General features: G+C 43.6%; 1 protein-coding gene across 18 annotated transcripts in view; it reads right to left on the reverse strand.

Moving 5' to 3' along the window:
• Window positions 1-22,771, reverse strand: part of LOC308147501 (NACHT, LRR and PYD domains-containing protein 3-like) — an 835,749-nt gene that overhangs the window by 150,798 nt on the left and 662,180 nt on the right. For 2 of the 18 annotated variants that reach the window (XM_080519683.1, XM_080519680.1), the window contains one exon: window positions 21,593-22,656. The exons of the other annotated variants lie outside the window; for them this stretch is intronic. In XM_080519683.1, coding sequence (XP_080375809.1) covers window positions 22,632-22,656 — 25 coding nt within the window. In that variant the 3' untranslated portion in view covers window positions 21,593-22,631. Of the gene's footprint in view, window positions 1-21,592; window positions 22,657-22,771 lie in introns of those variants that run through there. 18 annotated transcript variants of the gene reach the window in all.

A 22,771-nucleotide genomic window follows, 5' to 3' on the forward strand; every position in this document is an offset into this window, starting at 1 on the left:
GGAAACTCAGCGCAACACACAATATCTGCTATGACGTCAGGGCAAGGCTCCGGCTGGTGATGTTGCTAATGTACAGAGCAATTAAACTGTGGATGTGCATAATGGTCTCGGCAGTAAAACGGTACCGCTCAAAAAGGAAGGTGTCTGCAAATGCCAGTACATCTATGGTCTGATGATGCGAATATTATCTGCGAATATTAAATTCTCGGCGAAGTAATGCTGCGCCTTCATCAATCGGATCATTATCAAAAGCACATTCCATATTGAGGAAATAAAGTTGACGTCTAATTTGCCTCGGGAATAAGGCACTGCAGAACTGTTTCACCAAAACTCCCCCGCTGAATGAGGAAATGAAATCCCGTGTCCGTCTGAAAGGGGGCGGAGCCAGAGCAAAACTCCGTGTTCACTGACAAAAACCTGCTCCCGACCAGGTTAGTTCTAGAGTGTCTGTTGCCCCGGTAACTGACCGGGAGTTGACGTTACACCGCTTCGTGAAACAGGCTTGAGTTACCCCGCTTCCTCCGGTTTGAGTTACCTCCCTTTGTGAAACGGAAAATCCCGCATTTCCCTCAACTCGGTATTCAATAACCTGGGGTAATCCTTAAACCTGCTTCGTGAAACGGACCCCTGATCTCATCTGATCCTGGAAGCTAAGCAGGGTAGGGCCTGGTCAGGACTTAGATGGGAACAGCTCATGACCCCCCAAGTCCCTGTTGCTGGTCTTGGGGTTGAGCAGAATCCTGGATCAGAGGATTTTATGGGCTTGTGCCACCTGCTGGCCAGTTAATGTCACAACACTTTCTTTTAATGTAATTCCAGCTCATTGAAGGAGATTTATTATGTATTCATTCAGGACAATATAATTCCTGGGATTGATTTCATCCCTTTAACAATATATTCTGAAGTCTTACATCTTAATGGAGAAGGCCAGAGGATTCCAATTTACCAGTCACATTTGATCTCCAACAGATCAGAACTTTTGTAACTCAAGACAGATTCTTTTCAGGTCTTGTTCTCCTATTATGTGATTGTCTTTAAGATCTGTCTGGAGACACTGTTTTCACACTCACTACAGTTTTACTGACAATAACACACATTTTAAATGCCAACAACATTTTATTAAGTGTATTTAGTATACTGAAACCATTATGTATTAACACAAACATTTAGTGTTTTGATATGAAATAATAACTACTATGAATTTACAAATATAATATAACAATAGTTAACAATGTAAAAGATTTACTGTTTAACATTACATTTGTTAATGTCAGAAAATGTGAAGGCAAGTTTACAAATAACAAACATAAATACAATGATGTAATGCAAGACAAGTCACAACTATTTAACAATATACATATATACACTTTTCATTTTCTACAAACACACCAAATGGAGGTGTTAATCATTCCTCCTCTTCTCCACCACAGTTTTAAAATGTTCACAGCTGGTGTACACCACACCCTCAAAACCACGCGTGGTGGATTTTCTTGTTGTTGGGCAAAAGGTAAACATCTTCTGGTTTCCACGTACTTCTTCTTTTGATGGCGTGTACCTTTTGCGCAGGCCACCACACTGCGGTACTCGGCACGCCACACAGGGTTTGTTAGATTCCTTTGGCATGACGGTCTTGACGATGGGTGCAGGGGGGGGGGGGACAAACACCTGACTGCTGGACGGCCCAGCAAACTGAATAGACGGTGCCCGAGGCTGTGCTGGGACCACCAGCAGTATTGGTGCTGCTGAGACGGAGGTGGGGTGTGGGAGGTGGTCCTGGTGGCCTTGGGCTGGATGGTCCACTTTGAAGGTCCTGCCACCGGCTCTGGTTCCTCAGGCTCCTTTTATTATTCATGATTATATGAATACATATGAATGATATTGGATGAGGCCCTGGTGATGGAGTTGTCAGTGATATTTATGATGCTGAGGTCATGGTTGTATTAAACTGTGAACCCAGTGGCCTAATGGGCAAGGCACTGGCCTCCCATCTGGAGTCTAGAACTGAAGTGGACTGATCTAGTCTTGATTCAACCATGTTGTCACTAACATCTCACCACACTCCCTCAAAGAACCATTCATTGAGTCATCACAACTTGATTGGACGTTCAATCTGAGTGTAGTTCTAGTTCTACGTTTAAATAAATGATGGTAGACATCAAGCAACAACAGCAGCAGCACATCACATTGATGAGGAGGTGAGGTGACACAGTGAAGCTTCCAGGGAGCTGATGGGGTCAAAGGTCCTCTAGATCAGGTGTGGGGAACCCTGGTCCTCAAGGGCCACAGTCCTGGATGTTCAAACACAGCTGAGTTGTCATGGTGACGAGCCAATCATTGTTGTCAGCTGTGTTGATGTGAGGACACATTGAAACCATGCAGGACCACGGCCCTCAAGGCTACTCTAGATCCACACTGGTGACTTCTCAACTGTGAGGTTCACATCTCAAGTCCACCATTCTGTCCTCAAGGACACCACTGTCTCAATAGAGAGCTCTGCCCAATGTGGGACTTGAACCCACAACCCTGAGCTTAAGAGTCTCATGCTCTACCAACTGATCCAGCTAAAAAAGTAAGAAAGCAGCCTGTATTAATATCTTTTATTGTATATGGCTGTTCATACAAATAAATATATTATAAATATTACAAATTAAGCTTTATATACTGTATATAGTATATAGTCTTTGATATATAAAACATTGAATCTGTTCAATGTTTTGATAGTAGTGAACTCACTCCTCTCTAATTCCAGGTTTTGGGATTCATATTACTGCTGCAAAACCATGAGAAAGAGAATTTTGCAGAATATGACCCTTTAATCTCAGAATTCTACCACCCTATTGGTCTCATGCATAGTTTCTGTAGTGTAGTGGTTATCACGTTTGCTTAACACGCAAAAGGTCCCCTGTTTGAAACTGGGCAGAAACACAGAGGAAGCTTTTTTTAAACTCCAAAACTCAGTTCAACTCTGGCAAATATGGGTTTAGTCCCATTTGCACAACTTTCAAGGAGACATTCAGCTCATTAATTGCTCCTTCCTAATCGTCATCCTTTACAAACACTGACTGCAGTCTGAAAATCAGATTTGAATGTCATCATTCATATCAGACTTCTGAAAGGAGATCATTTTTCCTGATCAGTTTCAATTGGCTCTCATGTCACAGGTCTTCTCCTGCCAAGATGTCCTCAAATCAATGTGTCTTCTCCTTGAGAGGTGAGGAATGAGCTCACTCTGAGAGCAGTGTCTCGTCTTTTGCCATGCGTCTTCCGTCCAGATGTTTGATCCTCATGTTGATACGGAGATGTGTGGAGTCCACAGTGTTTCACATCAATCACCTTGATTAGCCTGGTTGTAGGACTGGACCAGTTTGAGCCTGGAGGTTTTAGTGGGGTGAAATTCACAGGGTGTGACAAGTGTCCAACATATCAGGACCACAAATGATGGGAGTGAATCATGACTTGTTGGTTTGAGCAAGACATTCCATTCAATGGCTTCACCTGGGATTTGAACCCGTGTCTCCTGAGAGACTGGGTCTTGCTTCACCTTAGTTTTCCATATAAATACTTTTGTACCTGGAAACAGTCCATTTCCCATCTTGAAGTTCTACTTTTCAGCTTGGAGGATGTTCATTCACTTGTTTACTTTTGTAGAAAAAAAGCAGATCACAAACATCAAAGACACAAAACTAAAGTCATTTAAAGTGGAAACTTCCTGGCTTTAAGAATCACTAAAAGAAATCAAGAAACAAATGGTGGTAGTAAAAATGTGATAATAAAAGTGAGTCAGATATAAATAGAAGAGAGAATGAAGGTCAAAGGTTAAATATGATCAGCAGGAGGCCAGGCAGTGATCAGAATGGAGTTTTTAGAAAAACCACTGATTTTATGTTGAGATCAGGGGGCATGTTGTCGGCAGCTGCTGAAAGTAACTAAAAAGTGACTGGTAATCTTTTGATTGGCCCTACTCCTGTTCAGCAGCTTGGGCAGACAATATGATGTGATTGAGAGACTTGTGATGTCACAACACTTTTTACTCTTGTAACAGGAAGAGACCAAGAGTCTCCTCCTGTTGCTGCTTTTTTAATGTTGGCATGGCTGCTGTACACGACCGGGGGGGACGCTCAAAGAGACCCCCCAACACACACACACACACACACACACACACACACACACACACACACACACACACACACACACACACACACACACACACACAGATCAGGATTCACTCTGACAGGATCAAAGGAGATCAGCGTCTGTTGCAGATCAAAGCATTGTCTTCAGCATTCACACAATAAAGGCCAATTCATGGTCCATAAGAAGAAGAAGAAAGTTCAGCACTCCAGGATCCTGCTGAACAAAATGACATCATTTCCTTGGACCAGCTCCTTGTGGCTGAAGAAATGAGTTTGAGCTGTGCCGACCGTCCTGGACCAACTGTTGAGGAGCTGCACTGCACAAACTTCAGCACTGACGTGTGCTGAGCATGCGTGTTCCAGCTCGCTAATAACTATCAGTCATATTTTAATCACATTAACTTGTAGCATCGCTACTGCAGGAGCACCGCAGCTTGTTGAAATGTCGGAGTGCAGGCTTACGTGATGCACCTGAACGCATCACGAAAAGCACCAACTCCTGCAGTTAAAACCAGACCAACATGGCCGCTCATACAAAAACTCTCTTTTATTACTGAATCAGTTCAGTGAAATGTATTTCTGAAAGCACTGGAGGGGAGAAATAAACTGCAGTTGAAAAGTTACAACGCTGCTTTACAGACGTGTGGCTGCTGTGAAATAAACAAGAACAAGAATGTTTTCAGAAAGTTGCATTCTCACAATTTCTATGGAACTTTTCAAAAAGTCTAGTTCTCCAGCAAAGTGTTTAGAATGTGTCACCTCTTGTTGCGTCTTGATTGCCAGCGTCAACCAAAGTGACTCAAAGTCTTCAGGAGCTTCTTCTCTGCTCTGGCAAAGGTCGTCTGCTGGGCCTGCAAGTGTAAGGCTTCATCCACATGACGAAAAAAAACCTCTTTGTTCTCCCCAGCCTTCTCCAAAACAATTCTGTCCACACCTCACTATGAACACGGCTCAACACAAGGCTTCAGGCCATGTAGTACACATGCCAGGCCTTTAGGGGCGCTGTGACTCACCAAACACACCAAAAACACAGAAGACAGACCACATAGAAATTTAGAAGTAGATATCTGCTCATAAACCTCTATATAATTCTAGTTCTATAGGTCTATGGCTCCACTCCTCCTCCTAGCGTCAGTAGCTTCTGCAGCTCCACTGGAGCTTGTAGTCCCTGATTGTTGGCTTGGAGAGAAAACTCTTGGACGACCAAACAACATCATCAGGGTGAAGGTGTGAGATGAGATGAACTAGAGAACCTAGAACGTCCTCGGCTACATGTGAACTTCTTGGCTTTAGGTCAGAATGGCCAAGGGGTCTAAGGTGCTGCATTCAGGTTGCAGTCTCTTCAGGAGGCGTGGGTTCAAATCCCACTTCTGACAGCAGAGCATGTGTCTTCAGTTGTATTATACTTTCTCCCATGATGCCATGTGACAGAGCAGAGCTGTCTCATTGTGGGAGGATCAAAGGGAGGGTCTTCCTTAATTGTCATTACCTGAACCCCCAATCACACTCTATACAGCTTGATTTGTGATTCTGTGACACCAAATAATATCGTCTCCTGACCTCCACCTCCTATTTTGCTCTTCCTTTTCTTCATGTTTTCTGTCGGGATTTAGTGTCAAAGTGATCAATGGCTTGCTTGAGATGTAAAAATATTGACGAAGCACTTTGTATGGAATGTTAGAATTGTAAGAAAATGAAGTGAACACAGGTCAGAGACTATTGATAGTTTGTTGACATAAACATATTTCAACAGTATTCCAGTTGAATCACGGTTTATTGAGAAATTGGAAGATGCTCTTCCAAAACACATGAGATATACTGTGAGACACACTTTGAATTCAGGAACACTTTTAGGGACCGTCTACGGAGATGGAGGAGCGTTTTCACAAAATCCTGTTTTCAGGGCTTCAAGCATGGTTGTTGTGTAAACGGACCACCATGATGCAACTAAACTTTTTCATTTCTCTCATCCAGCGGCTCCTGCTCCCAACCTGCAGGGGGCAGTGCATCACAAACACACTTCCACCGCAGTATTAAATTAGAGCAGAAGAAGTAGACTTCTTCTCTGTGACACCAGCAGGTGATCCTGCAGTGGAGAGCGGAGCATCAACTATTGTTTCAAATTAAAGGTTCCCTCTGTTGAAGTCTGACACTGAAGCTAATTGACGTCTATGAGTCACATCTTGTGTTTTCAGTGTGGATGTGCAGCTTGATGCTTTTTGTGTCTTTAGAACCAAGTCTTCAGTCTTCCTCCTCTTCAGCTCCACCTTTTTTTCCTCACGTCTCCGTCCGTGTAGTCAGAAGAATTGGGAGGCACACGGAGCGGTGACGTCCACGTGAACAGGACTGCACTGAGGGGCGTGGCGGCTAAAATGATGTCATTTGGCTGCAGGAAGCCGTGAGGAGCTCGTGGACACGTCAAGCATAAGACAACCTTTACAGTGGAGACGTCACCAAAAAATGTTGATGAGCTGATAATGATCCTACAGTTGTAGAGTTACTTAACATAGCGAGCAGAACATAGTTCATTCCAGGTACTTTTACTTTGAAAGGTGATGGCAGAGATCATGAAAGCATCAGTAACTAATAAAACATGACTAAACCCATAACCTGAACACAGTTACCATACATTGGGCAAGGTACCAATTATACACAGTCTGTATTATACTTAGAAATGCAGTAAAACACTGAACTCCATCTTGAATGCAGTAAAACTGTCTTTCAGTGTATTTATGATGAATTGGTACATAATCAAACAACGTTATCATAGTATCAAGTCATATTGGCTCCAGTATGGATGATTTATTAAGGTTGATAGTTGCTGGACGTACTTTAAAGAATCTTTGGAATACAGTTGTCACAGTTCTTAAAAGTGACTCATTTTACATGATGGTAAAATAGACAGTTAAATAGACGTCCTCAATTACAGCCTGTTTAAAATGTCTATTTTCAACTAGTTCTGGCTGTCAAATAGACGTCCTCAATAGGGACTGGACAGATGGACACGTCTTGAACATCTATGGACGTTGCTTTCTCAGTGGGTTTGATCTACATCAGATGCTGATCTCCTTTGTTCTCCTTTGATCTCAGTACTGAGACACCATGGAGCCATGGAGACGCTGAGATGAAAGGATATTTATTCAAAGAAAAAGCAGCTTTATTCCGCCTCTTCAGCTTCACACTTGAAGTTTATTCTGGAAATACAAACCTCTAGTTTCAGTAGACTTCCTGTTTGATGGTGAATATTAAAGTTTGAGTGATATTATATATATACAGTAGAGCACAGGGGATGTAGCTCAGTGGGAGAGCGCATGCTTAGCATGTATGAGGTCCTGGGATCAATCCCCAGCTTCTCCAAGCTTTATGTCCAGAGCAGAAAGTAGACTAATAGTGATTTAGTGTCCCTTGATAATCAAACAATCATCAAGACAACACCTATAAAGGAGAGGTTCTACAGCTGGTGACCACAAACCATGATGCTGTTCTCCTGGTTCCTGGCTGATGTTCTGCTCACTTTAGAATGTTGTTAGTGTTTCAGTCCTGGAGGAGCAGGAGGCGTGTCGACAACCAACACAAGATGCTCAGGTTGTGCAGCTCATCCAAGATGGAACATCAATGAGCTGTGGCAAGAAGGTTTGCTGTGTCTCCCTGAACAGTGTCCAGAGCATGGAGGACATACCAGGAGACAGGCCAGGACACCAGGAGACATGGAGGGGGGGTAGGAGGGCAACAAGCCAGCAGCAGGACTGCTACCTCCTCCTTTGTGCAAGAAGGACCAGGAGGAGCTGCAAGAGCTGCAGAATGACCTCCAGCAGGACACTAATGTGATGTTTCTGCTAAAACTGTCAGAAACACACTTCACCAGGGTGCTATGAGGGCCCTCGTCCACAAGGGGGAGCTGTTCTTACAGCCCAACACCCTGCAGGGCCATTGGCCACATTTGCCAGAGAACACATTTGACCGCATTTGACCGCATTTGACCGCATTTGCCAGAGAACAGCAATATTGGCAGATTGGCCATTGGAGCCCTGAGTTCTTCACTGATGAGAAGGTTCTCACTGAGCACATGTGACAGACGAGACAGAGTCTGGAGACGCTGTGGAGAACGTTCTGCTGTAGGAACATCCTCCAGCATGAGCCGTGGAGAATGTTCTGCTGCAGGAACATCCTCCATCATGAGCCGTGGAGAACGTTCTGCTGCAGGAACGTCCTCCATCATGAGCCGTGGAGAATGTTCTGCTGCAGGAACATCCTCCAGCATGAGCCATGGAGAACGTTCTGCTGCAGGAACATCCTCCATCATGAGCTGTGGAGAATATTCTGCTGCAGGAACATCCTCCAGCATGAGCCATGGAGAACGTTCTGCTGCAGGAACATCCTCCACTATGAGCCATGGAGAACGTTCTGCTGCAGGAACATCCTCCAGCATGAGCCGTGGAGAACGTTCTGCTGCAGGAACATCCTCCAGCATGAGCCGTGGAGAACGTTCTGCTGCAGGAACATCCTCCATCATGAGCCGTGGAGAACGTTCTGTTGCCACTATCAAACAGTACCAGATAGTACTACTACCACTACCAAACAGTACCAGATAGTACTACTACCACTACCAAACAGTACCAGATAGTACTACTACCACTACCAAACAGTACCAGAGAGTACTACTACCACTACCAAACAGTACCAGATAGTACTACTACCACTACCAAACAGTACCAGATAGTACTACTACCACTACCAAACAGTACCATATAGTACTACTACACTACCAAACAGTACCAGGTAGTACTACTACCACTACCAAACAGTACCAGGTGAACTGAGCCTTTCAGTCAAAACAAACTGAGGAATTTAGGGCTGGTCTTTGATCAGTCCATGTCACTGGAGCAACATTGTAGACAGCTGGTAAAAAACTGCTTTTTCCAGTTGTGTAACATCTCCAAGCTCAGGTCCATGATGTCCTGAGAAGAGCTTGAAATGATTGTCCTGGCTAAAACTTGTTTATGATTCCATGTACCTGCTTTTAAACTTGTGACGACAACATTTTAGCAGCCATTGCCGTGACCCGGATTCGAACCGGGGTTTCCGCAGCCACAACGCAGAGTAATAACCACTATACGATCAGGGCTTCTGGATCCAGTGCTGGGATTTTCTCATCATTAGTATAGTGGTCAGTATCCCCGCCTGTCACGTGGGAGACCGGGGTTCAATTCCCCGACGGGGAGTTTGCTTCATGGTGTTTATTTACTGATAATCCTCAGGTTGAGATCACAAAGGACCTTTCAGGCTTGACACTGACAGGTCCTGACAGAGTTCCTCCATGTTTTCTGGAGCCTGGATGGACCAGGTGAGCTCCATCAGCTGACCAGTCTCTGATTGGTGGTCAGTATTTGAGAGAGACTCACAACAAAGACACTCTGGAGCTTTATTCCAGTTTGAATTGAGAGACACCTGATTGACAACAGATGGAACAATCAACAGGTTTTCAGTGTATTTTCACTATAAAAAGGTCATTTCTTCGTGTCACTGATCCTTACGGCCATACCACCCTGAACACGCCTGATCTCATCTGGGGCCTCATTTATAAACGTTGCGTACACACAAAAGAATGCGTACGCCACTCTCTACGCAAACCGTGGGATTTATAAAAAGAGAAGTTGACGGGAAAATGTGCGGTCCTCCACGCCAACTCTGACCCATGCGTACGCACATAACTGGGGTAAGGAGAAACTGCGCCACCGATGGCAGAAGAAAGAAACGGGAGAAACTGTGTGAAACCGATCGTGTAAAATAAATAGTTATATGACCTCATATATGGACAGTTTATTTGCAAGAAGTGGATAGTAAAAAATAAAATTTCTACAATGAATAAACAAACATACTCCCTGGAGTGCACACGGGAAACATATGATTAAGACAATAGTAAGACAACAGTAGGGCAAATTATGTTTACACTGATATGAATGCAGTGTAATATCCTATATCATATAGCCCATATAGCAGTGTCGGGCGCAGACTGGAGCCGGCGCTGTACGTGATGGGTGGCTTCTAGGTACGGAGAATTCATGTGGAAATCCTGAGACTTGCAATTTTGTAGGAGTGTTTAACCCGTTCAGCGACCTTGCAGGCGACAGTGGAGAACCCTAACCCTCAAGCAGTGGCTGCTCACCCCTTTTCCTCACCCACAAGGCGCAGAGGAGAGGACCTAGAATCTATAGTATTGTGGAGCGCACCATCGGGCTCCTGAAGGGCAGGCGGCGGTGTCCCCAGGGCCGCCCCTGGCCAAGTGGGGGCCCTAAGCAGGATTTTATTTTGGGGCCCCCCTTCCAATAACATAATAATACTACTACTACTAATAATAATAATAATAACAATACATTTAATTACTAACGAATCAAATGAACAGCCTCTATCAACAGTGGAACAAGAACTTTATAGATCAAAAGTGGAACAATCTTTTTTATTTCAACAACATCTCCACCTTCAAGTGAAGCACGAGCCTCTTCTTGTTTGGACTGTTTCTTTCTTTTGCTAGCTCCTGAATCGTATTGACGTTTGGAAGCTGTCTCTCTCTCTCTCTCTCTCTCTCTCTCTCTCTCCTGCTCTCTCTCTCTCTCTCTCTCTCTCCGGCCTCGGGCTGACTTGGTGGCGGTGTTCTACGCGCCTCTCGGCAAAATGCAGCGCATCATTTGCGCATTTGCAGAGAATGATGATACTTTATTGATCCCGAGGGAAATTCAATTCACTTGCGCAAAATGGGGCCCCCATGGATCGCGGGGCCCGACGCACAGCGCGTGTTCTGCGTGTAGGGAGGGGCGGGCCTGGGTGTCCCCCTCCACCTCCGTCACCACTCCACTCAGGAGGGATTCCCCGATGACCCCCGCCAGTGTTTCCTCCAGCGGGGTGAGCTCCGGAGGGCCCGTCCCCCCGCCCGGGGCACAGACGCTCTGCCTGTGTGACGCCAGGCGCTTTTTTGTGTCTACTTTGATGTCGGACCACTTTTTTTCACGTCAGCCACACTCCGACCTTCTGAGGCCACAGCATTGACACCATCCGCCACATGCTGCCACTCTAGAGCCTTTTTTGGCGTTGGTGACCCCAACACTGTGTCCACCAAATAATATCGCCTTCCTCTTCTCCACCTCCCCGACCAGAACTTCCACCTCACACTGGGTCAAATTGCGTTTCTTGGCTTTTCTTTCTGCTTTCGGCATGCTGTCAGTCATGAATCAATATTCATGAGAGGCGTTTCTCTGAATATTTATAGGCAAATATGGGCGTGGTCTGACCCGCACACAGGTGCGCCACATTTAGAGTGGATTGTGATTTATAAAGGGAAATCGGCGTAGGACGTGGGTGCGCACTGTTTTATAAATCTCAGGATATTTTTGTGCGTACGCACTTTCTGTGTTTCGTGCGTACGCCAATTTTGACGTCAATCCTACGCACAGTTTTATAAATGAGGCCCCAGAGCTTCCTCATTGTGCAAGGGTCAAAGGGAGGGTCTTCCTTAATTGTCATTAGCTGAACCCCCAACCACACTCTATACAGCTTCATTTGTGATTCTGTGACACCAAATAATATCACCTCCTCCAGGACTATTTTGCTATTCCTTTTCTTTTTCTTTTTTTTATTATTTATTTATTTGACAGGGACAATGTCCTGTTACAACACAATACATAGTTACAACATGAAAGATGCAGCTGATGCGACACATACAGAGTGTGTAGCTAATGCTAATTTTCAACTCCTGTCCCTGGTTGAGCTTTTCCCTGTAGTACATACAAATTATACAGAATGAATAAAATACACAACCCTAAAACACATATTTACAACAGTGGTCTCTACGCACACACACACACACACTATACATTATTTACAGACTCAGAGGTGGGTACATCTTTGGTTTGTTTTAAGCCACACCTTTAGCTTTGATGTGAACTCCTTAAACTCTGGTATACTTTTGAGGTCAGTGGGCAGTGGGTTCCACAGTTTGGCCGTCTTTATGGAGAAAGCAGACTGACCAAACGTGGTCCTCCTGTGGGGGGTCGCACAGTGATTGTGGGAGGGGCTCCTGGTGACTCTATTGCTGTTTTGTCTCTGTATGAATGAACTTAGTGGCTCTGGTGCCAGGTTATGGATGCACTTGAATGTCAGCGTTAAAGAGTATAGTTTTAGGAAGTTTTCCAAATTTAGTAAATGATAATTGTTGAGTATATTGCAATGGTGACAACGGGTAGGTTTCCGATTCTTTTGTGCCACATGAACGCACCATTAGAGCAAGTTCACCTGTGATTGGCTGAGAGTGGAGGTGGGGACCGGTCCTGTGTGTGTGTGTGAGTGTGTGTGTGTGTGTGTGTGTGTGTGTGTGAGAATGAAACAATAGTAAGGCACAGTGACTTTTGATAAATAACAATCTGTTTACAGGTTTGCAAATAGTAACATGTTAGATTACTCGTTACTGAAAAAAGCCGTCATATGAAGGAAGCACTTTACTAATTAACACGTTACCAGCATCACTGCACTATAATGAGGATGATGAAGATGATGACTAATATGAGGATGTGTATAATGACGAGTAGTGTGAACATGAGAATGGAGAAGACAATGAGTATGAGGACAGTCGTCCCCTTGTTTTCACCGTGACTTTGAATTTGCTGAAATCAACACCCATTTTTAGGCTTTGGCTCAAAACATAGAACTCTCCTCAGCTGAGTTTTAAAAAATAATGCAACGTCTATTTCAGTATTTACTGATTGGTTTGTTGGAGTTTTTAGAACTGCTAGAGGAGCTAGCAAACTTTTTAATCTCTTTATACTGTAATGTGTATCTGTTTACGTTCTATGCATACATTAACGTTCCATTTTGCTTTTTTGTATTTAAAAAAAGTGTTTTTTATCTCGTTCGCTAAACTTCAAGTTTATTTCATGCTTACATTTTAATCAACTTTTGTGGCGTAATTCACATCTTGAGGGTTGGTCTCTTTGACTATATATATATATATATATATATATATATATATATATATATATATATATATATATATATATATATATATATATATATATATTTTTTTTTTTTTTTTTTTTTTTTTTTTTTTTGGATTATTTTATCAAACTGTTTCAGACCACATACTATTGAAGGTTTTTGGGTGAAGTTTAATTGTATGTGTGTTCAAGAGTACATTTTTTGTAATGTGCTGGAAACCAGTTATGGAGCATTTTGTTTGTCATTTCCTAAAACCTATTGATGAATTGAATCAATATATTTAATATTATGCAAAATCGACAAGTGACAAATGTTTTGAAGGTGTTGATCTTTTAAGAAAAGGTCGACTGATTTGGAGATTTTGCACTTTTCATCCTTCAAGCTTCAAACAAATCTGGAGGTACATTCACAACTTGAATGTTCTTCCATTCAGACTTTAAGCAGAATGTGCGGGTGGCACCGATCCGAGCTGTCGACGTCTACAACCTGATGTGCTGGACACTGGGAGTCCAACCTCTGCCAAACAATGGATCCTGGTCCCGGGTGGAGTACATGCTGAGGAGCTCTGCTGGCCCTCTAAAGCCGGGCCAAGTCTGGACCTGCTGGATGGCTTTACTAAGAATACTTCTGACAAGAGGGAAATAAAACATGTAGAGTTTGGGCTAACTGGAAACCTTAGCAAACAACTTTTTTTTTTTTAATCAACATGTAAAATGAGTAAAGAGAAAACAATTTTCCAAAATTTCCACCGGTAATTATCATAAATAAAGTAATTAAATCCATAAAGTACTGCAGACTGACAGAACTGGTGGTTTTACCTGAGATATTCTATCAGTTCTTCTCATTGGAGTATTTGGTGGAGTACTTTAACTTGATATCGTCTGCCATTTTAGGTTCACTGTTTCCCATTCTGTGAAATTTGCCATCATTTTGTAAGCACAGTGATACTCAGAGACAATAGGTGTTGATATGTAAACAAGGACCCACTGCAGGCTGGCAAACTGGAGCCCGCCTCAGAGAACAGGAGTCCATTGTGATTGGCCAGAGGGGTCAAGGGTCACAGGGAGAACCCTTGACCACCATCTGGTGGTGAGAAAATCAAGAAGTGGTTCATGAGGCTTCATTGAGCGTCACTACTTGTGAGTCATTATTGCTGTCAGTGGTTATTTTCAGTGTTTGCACTCAGTGCAGGATAGAGATCTACTCACATTGTGTTTTTGTTCATGAAAAGTCAGGTTCCACTGAGATTTGAACTCAGATCACTGGATTCAGAGTCCAGAGTGCTAACCGTTACACCATTTGGTTATAAATTATTCATCAGATACACATAAGATATTTTTTTCATCATGTGTTTCTCAGGTGTACCTGATTGCGTTTGCTGTTCAGTGAAACAGCCGAGTGGAATCCCTCCAGGTTGCTGGTGTCCAGGGGCGCCACACGACGTGCATGGAGGCCCGGCAGATCCAGCGCATGAACCGGCAGGCCGAGGTGCTCTTTGGCAGGGAGCATGTTTTTTACTTCTGAATCATGTTAAATGGCTAATCCTCGTCCCTGAATCCTCATGGTCTATTGTGTATTTGCAGATTGGACTTTGAGGAGCCTGAGGAACCAGAGCCGGTGGCAGGACCTTCAAAGTGGACCATCCAGCCCAAGGCCACCAGGACCACCTCCCACACCCCACCTCCGTCTCAGCAGCACCAATACTGCTGGTGGTCCCAGCACAGCCTCGGGCACCGTCTATTCAGTTTGCTGGGCCGTCCAGCAGTCAGGTGTTTGTCCCCCCCCCCCTGCACCCATCGTCAAGACCGTCATGCCAAAGGAATCTAACAAACCCTGTGTGGCGTGCCGAGTACCGCAGTGTGGTGGCCTGCGCAAAAGGTACACGCCATCAAAAGAAGAAGTACGTGGAAACCAGAAGATGTTTACCTTTTGCCCAACAACAAGAAAATCCACCACGCCTGGTTTTGAGGGTGTGGTGTACACCAGCTGTGAACATTTTAAAACTGTGGTGGAGAAGAGGAGGAATGATTAACACCTCCATTTGGTGTGTTTGTAGAAAATGAAAAGTCTATATATGTATATTGTTAAATAGTTGTGACTTGTCTTGCATTACATCGTTGTATTTATGTTTGTTATTTGTAAATTTGCCTTCACATTTTCTGACATTAACAAATGTAATGTTAAACAGTAAATCTTATACATTGTTAACTATTGTTATATTGTATTTGTAAATTCATAGTAGTTATTATTTCATATCAAAACACTAAATGTTTGTGTTAATACATAATGGTTTCAGTATACTAAATACACTTAATAAAAATGTTGTAGGCATTTAAAATGTGTGTTATTGTCAGTAAAACTGTAGTGAGTGTGAAAACAGTGTCTCCAGACAGATCTTAAAGACAATCACATAATAGGAGAACAAGACCTGAAAAGAATCTGTCTTGAGTTACAAAAGTTCTGATCTGTTGGAGATCAAATGTGACTGGTAAATTGGAATCCTCTGGCCTTCTCCATTAAGATGTAAGACTTCAGAATATATTGTTAAAGGGATGAAATCAATCCCAGGAATTATATTGTCCTGAATGAATACATAATAAATCTCCTTCAATGAGCTGAAATTACATTAAAAGAAAGTGTTGTGACATTAACTGGCCAGCAGGTGGCACAAGCCCATAAAATCCTCTGATCCAGGATTCTGCTCAACCCCAAGACCAGCAACAGGGACTTGGGGGGTCATGAGCTGTTCCCATCTAAGTCCTGACCAGGCCCTACCCTGCTTAGCTTCCAGGATCAGATGAGATCAGGTGTGTTCAGGGTGGTATGGCCGTAAGCAACAGCAACAGGAAGGAATGATCTTTTTAGAGTTGAATTTACACTGAAAACACATTTACTGTGGCATTTGTTGTCAATCAGGCTCGTCTGAAATCAACCTGGAATAAACCTCCAAAGTGTCTTTGTTGTGAGTCTCACAAATACTGACCAACAATCACTATTGCAAGAAATAATGGAACCGTTCAGGAAAGAATCTTTCTCCAGGAAAACTTGCTAAGATGCTGAACATTCTGCTTCTCTTTGATCTCAATCATTCATGCAGTGGTTGTGGTTACTTACCCTGCATGACAAGACGCTTTTTCTCAGCCTCTTGATGTTTACTGTTGAATACCACCATTTGTACTTTTACTATTCTTCCTGCTTTGAAATGTGTCAATAATGTTGATATTGAATTAATACGTTCAGTGATACATTTGACTGAAATCACTGGATTGTCTGTGGTTTTTGAAAGTGATCAGACTTTCTACTGTTCTTGTTCAACACTGAGCAAATTAGCTAAACCTGTTGCCCCGTGTGAGGCTCGAACTCACGACCTTCAGATTATGAGACTGACGCTCTGCCTACTGCGCCAACGAGGCTTGAAAACATGACTAATGGTTGTTACTGATTGATGATTAATGGACGATCTCAGTCAGAATTCACATGTTATGACTGCATCATGACAAATGAAAAATGTCTTTCCTTGGAAATGAACAAACTCTCTGTAGTCTTGTGAGATCTCAACAAAGTAAAACGATCCTTTTGTTTAAATTAAGGTGATTTTAATCGTTCCTTTTTTCTCAAATCATCTCGCCAAGACAAGGACCAGATTTACATAATATCCTCAATCAACTTCTCAAGAAGGAGAAGAAAACAAGAACAGGCCAAGACCTCCTTGAAAAGAAAGAGAAAGACTCCTGACCCACTGACCAGAAGAGAGCTATTAGCCAAGTGGCTAGCCTCTATGACAGGGTCGGCACCACGCGGCTCTTTGGTCCCTACACTGTGGCTCCTTGAGCCTCCGTCCTACTGCAGTTCATCCTGGAGGGACGTAAGGAGGCAAAGCCACCCAGAGAGGGACGTAAGGAGGCAAAGCCACCCAGAGAGGGACGTAAGGAGGCAAAGCCACCCAGAGAGGGACGTAAGGAGGCAAAGCCACCCAGAGAGGGACGTAAGGAGGCAAAGCCACCCAGAGAGGGACGTAAGGAGGCAAAGCCACCCAGAGAGGGACGTAAGGAGGCAAAGCGCACCTCAGAGCGGGACGTAAGGAGGCAAAGCCACCCAGAGAGGGACGTAAGGAGTCAAAGCCACCCAGAGAGGGACGTCAGGAGGCAAAGCCACCCAGAGAGGGACGTAAGGAGGCAAAGCCACCCAGAGAGGGTCGGAAGGAGGCAAAGCCACCCAGAGAGGGACGTAAGGAGGCAAAGCCACCCAGAGCGGGACGCAAGGAGGCAAAGCCACCCAGAGAGGAACGTAGAATTGCGGCTCAACTGGTGTCTGAAGCTGGGAGCTTCCTGTACCTTTCACAGTAAAACTGCTGCGCTGTGGAGCGCCGGCAGTTCCAGGAGGTTCATTGCAGACTTGTTGAGAGTGACGGAACATTCTAGTGAATTACACAACAACTACAGGACATTAAAGCCACACCATCACACTCATGGTTCTAACAATCCCAGATCTCACACATTTATCTTCCATTTTAATAATGTGTAGCAATAAAGTAGCTGATAGCTGCAATGCATTATGGGAGTTTCTGTTTGTTGTGTTTTAAATGTAATTATTGGGGGTTGTAGTAGAGTTGTAGTGTAGGTAATAAACTGAATAAATAAATAAATAGTAAAAACTGAAGCTAACTAGCCAGTCAAAGCAGAGCTCTGTGCAGCAGTCTTTGCAACCCGACTTGGAAAATGTATTGAAAAGCACAACCGAATGGAAGTAGAACAATGGTTCCACCTGCTGGACAGCCAAACTGTGTTGGGAGCTATACAGCGAGACAGTTATGGATACCAGACCTTCTTTGTGAACCGGGTTTGCAAGGCTGGACCACTTGAGGACTGGTGGTAGATCCCGGGAGACGTAAACATTGCTGACATACCTAGAGGAAGATCCTCCTGAGGATCTCAATGAGGTTTCAGAATGACAAAATGGACCTCGGTTCCTGAGGCAGCCAATGGAGGAGTGGCCGAAAAAGTCAGCTAAAGAGGTTTCAGTAATTGCCAAGGAGAGCATAGAAAAACTTCAAAGGAAGGCTTTCTCAGCAGTACTGACCAGAATCCAGGAGAGAAAACAGAATACTGCACTGCAAACCCATGACTGCAATGAACCTGTGGCTCATCCAAAGACGTTTGACTGTCTGGGAGGAATTCACAGACCCCAAGCTGACTCGGTAGTTAAGTTACTTGTTGATGAAAGGAGCTTCAGTCGTTTATCTAAACAGGTCAGAGTCATTGCCTCGGTGTGGAGAGCTGCCACAAGGTTACAAATGAAAGGCTCAGCTGTCAGTAAGGCTCAGGAGGAGGCTAAGACCAAAGACAAGCAAGCTGTTCTGTCTGTTGGAGAGTGTGAAGATGTGCTTCAAGACCTTTTCCTTGCAGACCAGGAGGTTACTACCTTTTATGACACGACTCTCAACACATTGGCTGTATACAAAGACAATGAGTCAGGATTGTTACTATGTGGAGGAAGAATAGTTCTTCAATAAAAGAGGAAAGTGCAGTACCTATCCTACCATATGAAGCATGGATATCAACACTTCTAGATCAGGAGGCCCACAAAGCAAACCATGAAGAGGAAGCAGAAACACTCCTTTTTCAGAAACTCAGACCAACTTGTTACTGCAGAAGAGTTTTAGGGCCACTCATGAGGAAATAAAATAGGAGTTAGTTTATTATCATGCAATTTGATAAAGAGTCAAAAAACATTGTTGAGATATTTTGTCCATAAAACACTTGGTGTGGTCGAGAGTGGAGATATTTTCACACTCTGACAGCTTACAGTTGTAAAATGTTGATATGGAGCCTTTCTTCAAAGGCTCAGATGAAAGCAGTTCTTCTAAGACACTGTCAGGGGGCTGGTTAGGAAAGGACCGGAATGTGGTCTTAAAATGTTTTGAATATAAACGAGTGAGTAAAAAAAAATACAACAAAGAATGGAGGCCAAAGGTTAAATATGTAGAAACATGGTGCAGGAGGCAGGGATCAGCAGAGTTTTGGACAAAACAGGTTGTAACCTTTATGTTCAGACGATGGGGGGGGGGGGGGGGGGGGGGGGTGTTGTCAACAGCTGCTGAAAGTAACTAAAAAAGTAACTTCTAATCTAACTTAGTTACTTTTAAAAACAAGTATTTAGTAAAGTAATTGAGTTACTTTTAAAGGAGTAACTAGTAATTAGTAATCAGATTAGTTTTTCAAGGTAACTGTGGCAACACTGCTCAGTTCTCACGTTAGGTTTGTAAAACACCTCAGGTTCTTAAAATAAGAAAGTTCCAGATGAAATAGTGTGTGTCTGCCTCTCCTTTGTTTTCAGCATCTCCATGGCAGCATAAGCTGATCTCCTTAAATCTCCTTTCATCTCTTCCATGAGGAAGAGATGCGGGTTGTTTTGCGGGTTTTTCCAATTTTCTTGTAAGCAGTTTTCTGAATCTTAAAGTCACAACAACCTCATCCTGATGTTCTTTTTGTGTCTGTGCTCCAGCAGTGCAGGACGAGTTATTCAGTAAAAAAAAACTGAAACATGGTGGAGGGGCGGAGCCACGCCGTACTACACCTTACAGACCATTTCCTGTTTCACTTGTTAACAAATCACATTATGGATCTGATCTGGATCTGAGCTGAATTTGGCCAAAAAGAGACGGAATGAACGGCTTTAACTTCACAAATAAAAGTGAACTCTCACACATTGAACCAGCAAAATATGAAATAAAATCATAGCTCAACAAAGAGACTTAGTGTACTGAGTAAACAGTCAGATATTACTTAGAACCAAGTAAATCCAACATTAGACACTGACAGTGACAGTCTGTAATGACACAGCTGATCAATTAGTAGGATTAATAATGGAAACAGAGACAGAAGACAGAACAGAGAGTGTGGATTCTATTTTGAAAAGAATGCACTTCAAATGGTAAATTCTAATACATCATGGACTATTAAATACTACATTGTGAGATGTGATAAACTGTAGGGCCAGATGATGTTGAACCAACCAAACAACAAATATGTTGTGGAAGAAACATACTTATTCAAAAGCACATAACTGAACCAATAAAAGGATGTATACAACATATATCTATGTATATAATGGGCAGAAGGGGGCTAATCAGTGCCTGTTAGTGATCATGTCATTTATACTCCTGCACACAAAGCTGTTAAATACAGAAAGTAGCAACGTGGCTCCTTGTAGCACAACAGAGCCACTATGAGCCACGTATAGTGCTAACCCCCTTTTAGCACCAGTGTTTATGAGTTCATCATGAAACCCTGATTTGACCCTTCAGAAGTTACTAAGGCCACATTTAGAAATAAATACATAAAGAGCTTTTTCTACAATCATTCATTGCTACAATAAATGGAGCAGTTTTTTTCTCAGGGTTTCCAATGGGAGTTTTGGTTTGATCTCTACGACATTCCTAGAGAGATCACACCATGGCTGTGGAGGACATTGGTCATTTTAGTGACTGGGGGTGGCGCTAGAGAGCACATTGTTATATCATTAAAGGTTAATTGAATTAATGTTGTGAGGCACTGCTGGGATTTGAACCCAGGACCTCGTGTTTACTAGACAGACACTTTGACCAGCTAAGCCACAGCGCCTCCTGCAGGGCATTTTTAGTGCTGCTTTACCTGGTGTCAGATGTAATGCAAACACATCTTTACATCTTTATTGTTTTTATACATACAAGTTTCAGGGTTATTCATACACCGGGACAAACAATCTTTAACGACAGCTGCACCGGGAGGGAAGCCTCGCTAGCAGCAGTTAGCAACAAGTTGCTAGGGCCTTTTCATTTGATTACGGTAACAAGTCTCACCTTCTCTGTTGATATCCACGGAAAAATAGCTGCAGGTAAGAAGGAGCAGCAAGGATCTTCAAAGACAGAGCCGACACCATGATTGGTTCTGATGATGTCACGCCGTGCAGTTCCATGATTGGTCGTTGAAGACGCCGTCTCCTGATTGGTTGAACGAAAGATGATCCGGGACTGCAATTTGCTCGCGGGGACATTTGATTGGAAGTTGAAAGCTACAGCAGGCATCGTGATTGGTTTTGATAAGATGATGCTGCAAATGTAATTGGCCTCGGCGGGACTTTGTTCTACCAAATGTCGCGTAGCGGAACCTTTCGTAATGTCTGGACTATCAGATGCTACTTTTTTCACACTTTTTAAACTCAGTGGCTTAAACAAAGATGCTAATTTATGGATTTTTAAAGGTAAACGAGCTTCATGTCAAAGATACATGGATGATGCGTTTAGGTGCATCACGTAACTCTGGACTCCATGGCTGTGCTCCAGGCTGACCAATCCTCTCCTCACAATCACAACCAGCAAATACTTTATGACCTGAGATGAAACCCTCAGTGTTTGTGTATTTTTGCAGTAATTCACTTGCCCTCCCTCCCTCCCTCTCTTTCCCTCCAGTCCAGTCCGTCACCCACCATGGAAGCAGTGTTTAAAACTTGTTTATTTTTAAAAAAGAAGAAGAAAAAACCTGCAATCCCACAGTGAAATTCATACCCTGTTACAACGTGGACACATGTACTGATAGACAAGTGTTTGTACTGTATATGTACAAAAATATATAGTCTTTTTAAATCTGGTTGGTGCAGCTTATGTTCATTTATTAAAAATAGTGTACACTGTACTGTCTGTGGTCCATATTGACGTGATCATTTACCAACATCAACATCTTTCACAATTACACACTTAAATCACGCAGTACGTTATATTACTGTATATTACTGTACAGGCAGAACATTTCCTAAAAACTCAAATCAATTAGTTTTCAGCAAACTGCACCATGATCCTGTCCTGTCAATTCCTCCATGACCCAGGTTCCTCCATGTCAAGACCAAGACACAATGAGACGTGACTGGAACACCAACGGTCTCTGTCCATGCTCTGTCCACTCTCTGTGCTGTGGACACGTCCTCAGGTGATGGAGGTGAAGGTGGAGAACAGCTTGATGGAGTGTTGACCAGCTCCTGCTCCACTTTACACAAGCTGGAAAAGTCCCACACACACCAGGTCCCTCTTTGAAGGTTCCAGAGTCTCATTGTCCTCTGAAGGACACTTGTTAAGGTCCAACATGAAGGAACGGGATTCAAACCTCAACAAAGAATTTAGACTAACAACAAAACATCTCTACAGCTTCCAATGAACCAACACATGAAGAGGAGGAGGAGGAGGAGGAGGAGGAAGAGGAGGAGGAGGAAGAGGAGGAGGAGGAGCAGGAGGAGCAGGAGGAGCAGGAGGAGGAGGAGGAAGAGGAGCAGGAGGAGCAGGAGGAGCAGGAGGAAGAGGAGGAGGAGGAGGAGGAGGAGGAAGAGGAGCAGGAGGAAGAGGAGGAGCAGGAGGAGGAGGAACCCTGGTTCGATGCTGGACTCTCTCAGCTCTTCACACTGCACCACTGACACTCAGCAGATCTTCTGGTGGTTCCTCTGTCGCTCACTGCTGGATGAAGCTCTGCTGTCCTCAGTGGACCTTCAGGACACACAGTGTCCTCTCCACCTGCAGAGAGAAGAGAGGTCAGAGGACATGAGGACAGAGGTCAGAGGACATGAGGACAGTCTCTGAGGAGCAGCCAGGACTTCAGTCCTGTCCACAGCAGCAGCTCAGAGCTCAT

This window comes from Blennius ocellaris, assembly GCF_963422515.1.
Source record: "Blennius ocellaris genome assembly, chromosome: 24".
Taxonomy (NCBI): domain Eukaryota; kingdom Metazoa; phylum Chordata; class Actinopteri; order Blenniiformes; family Blenniidae; genus Blennius; species Blennius ocellaris.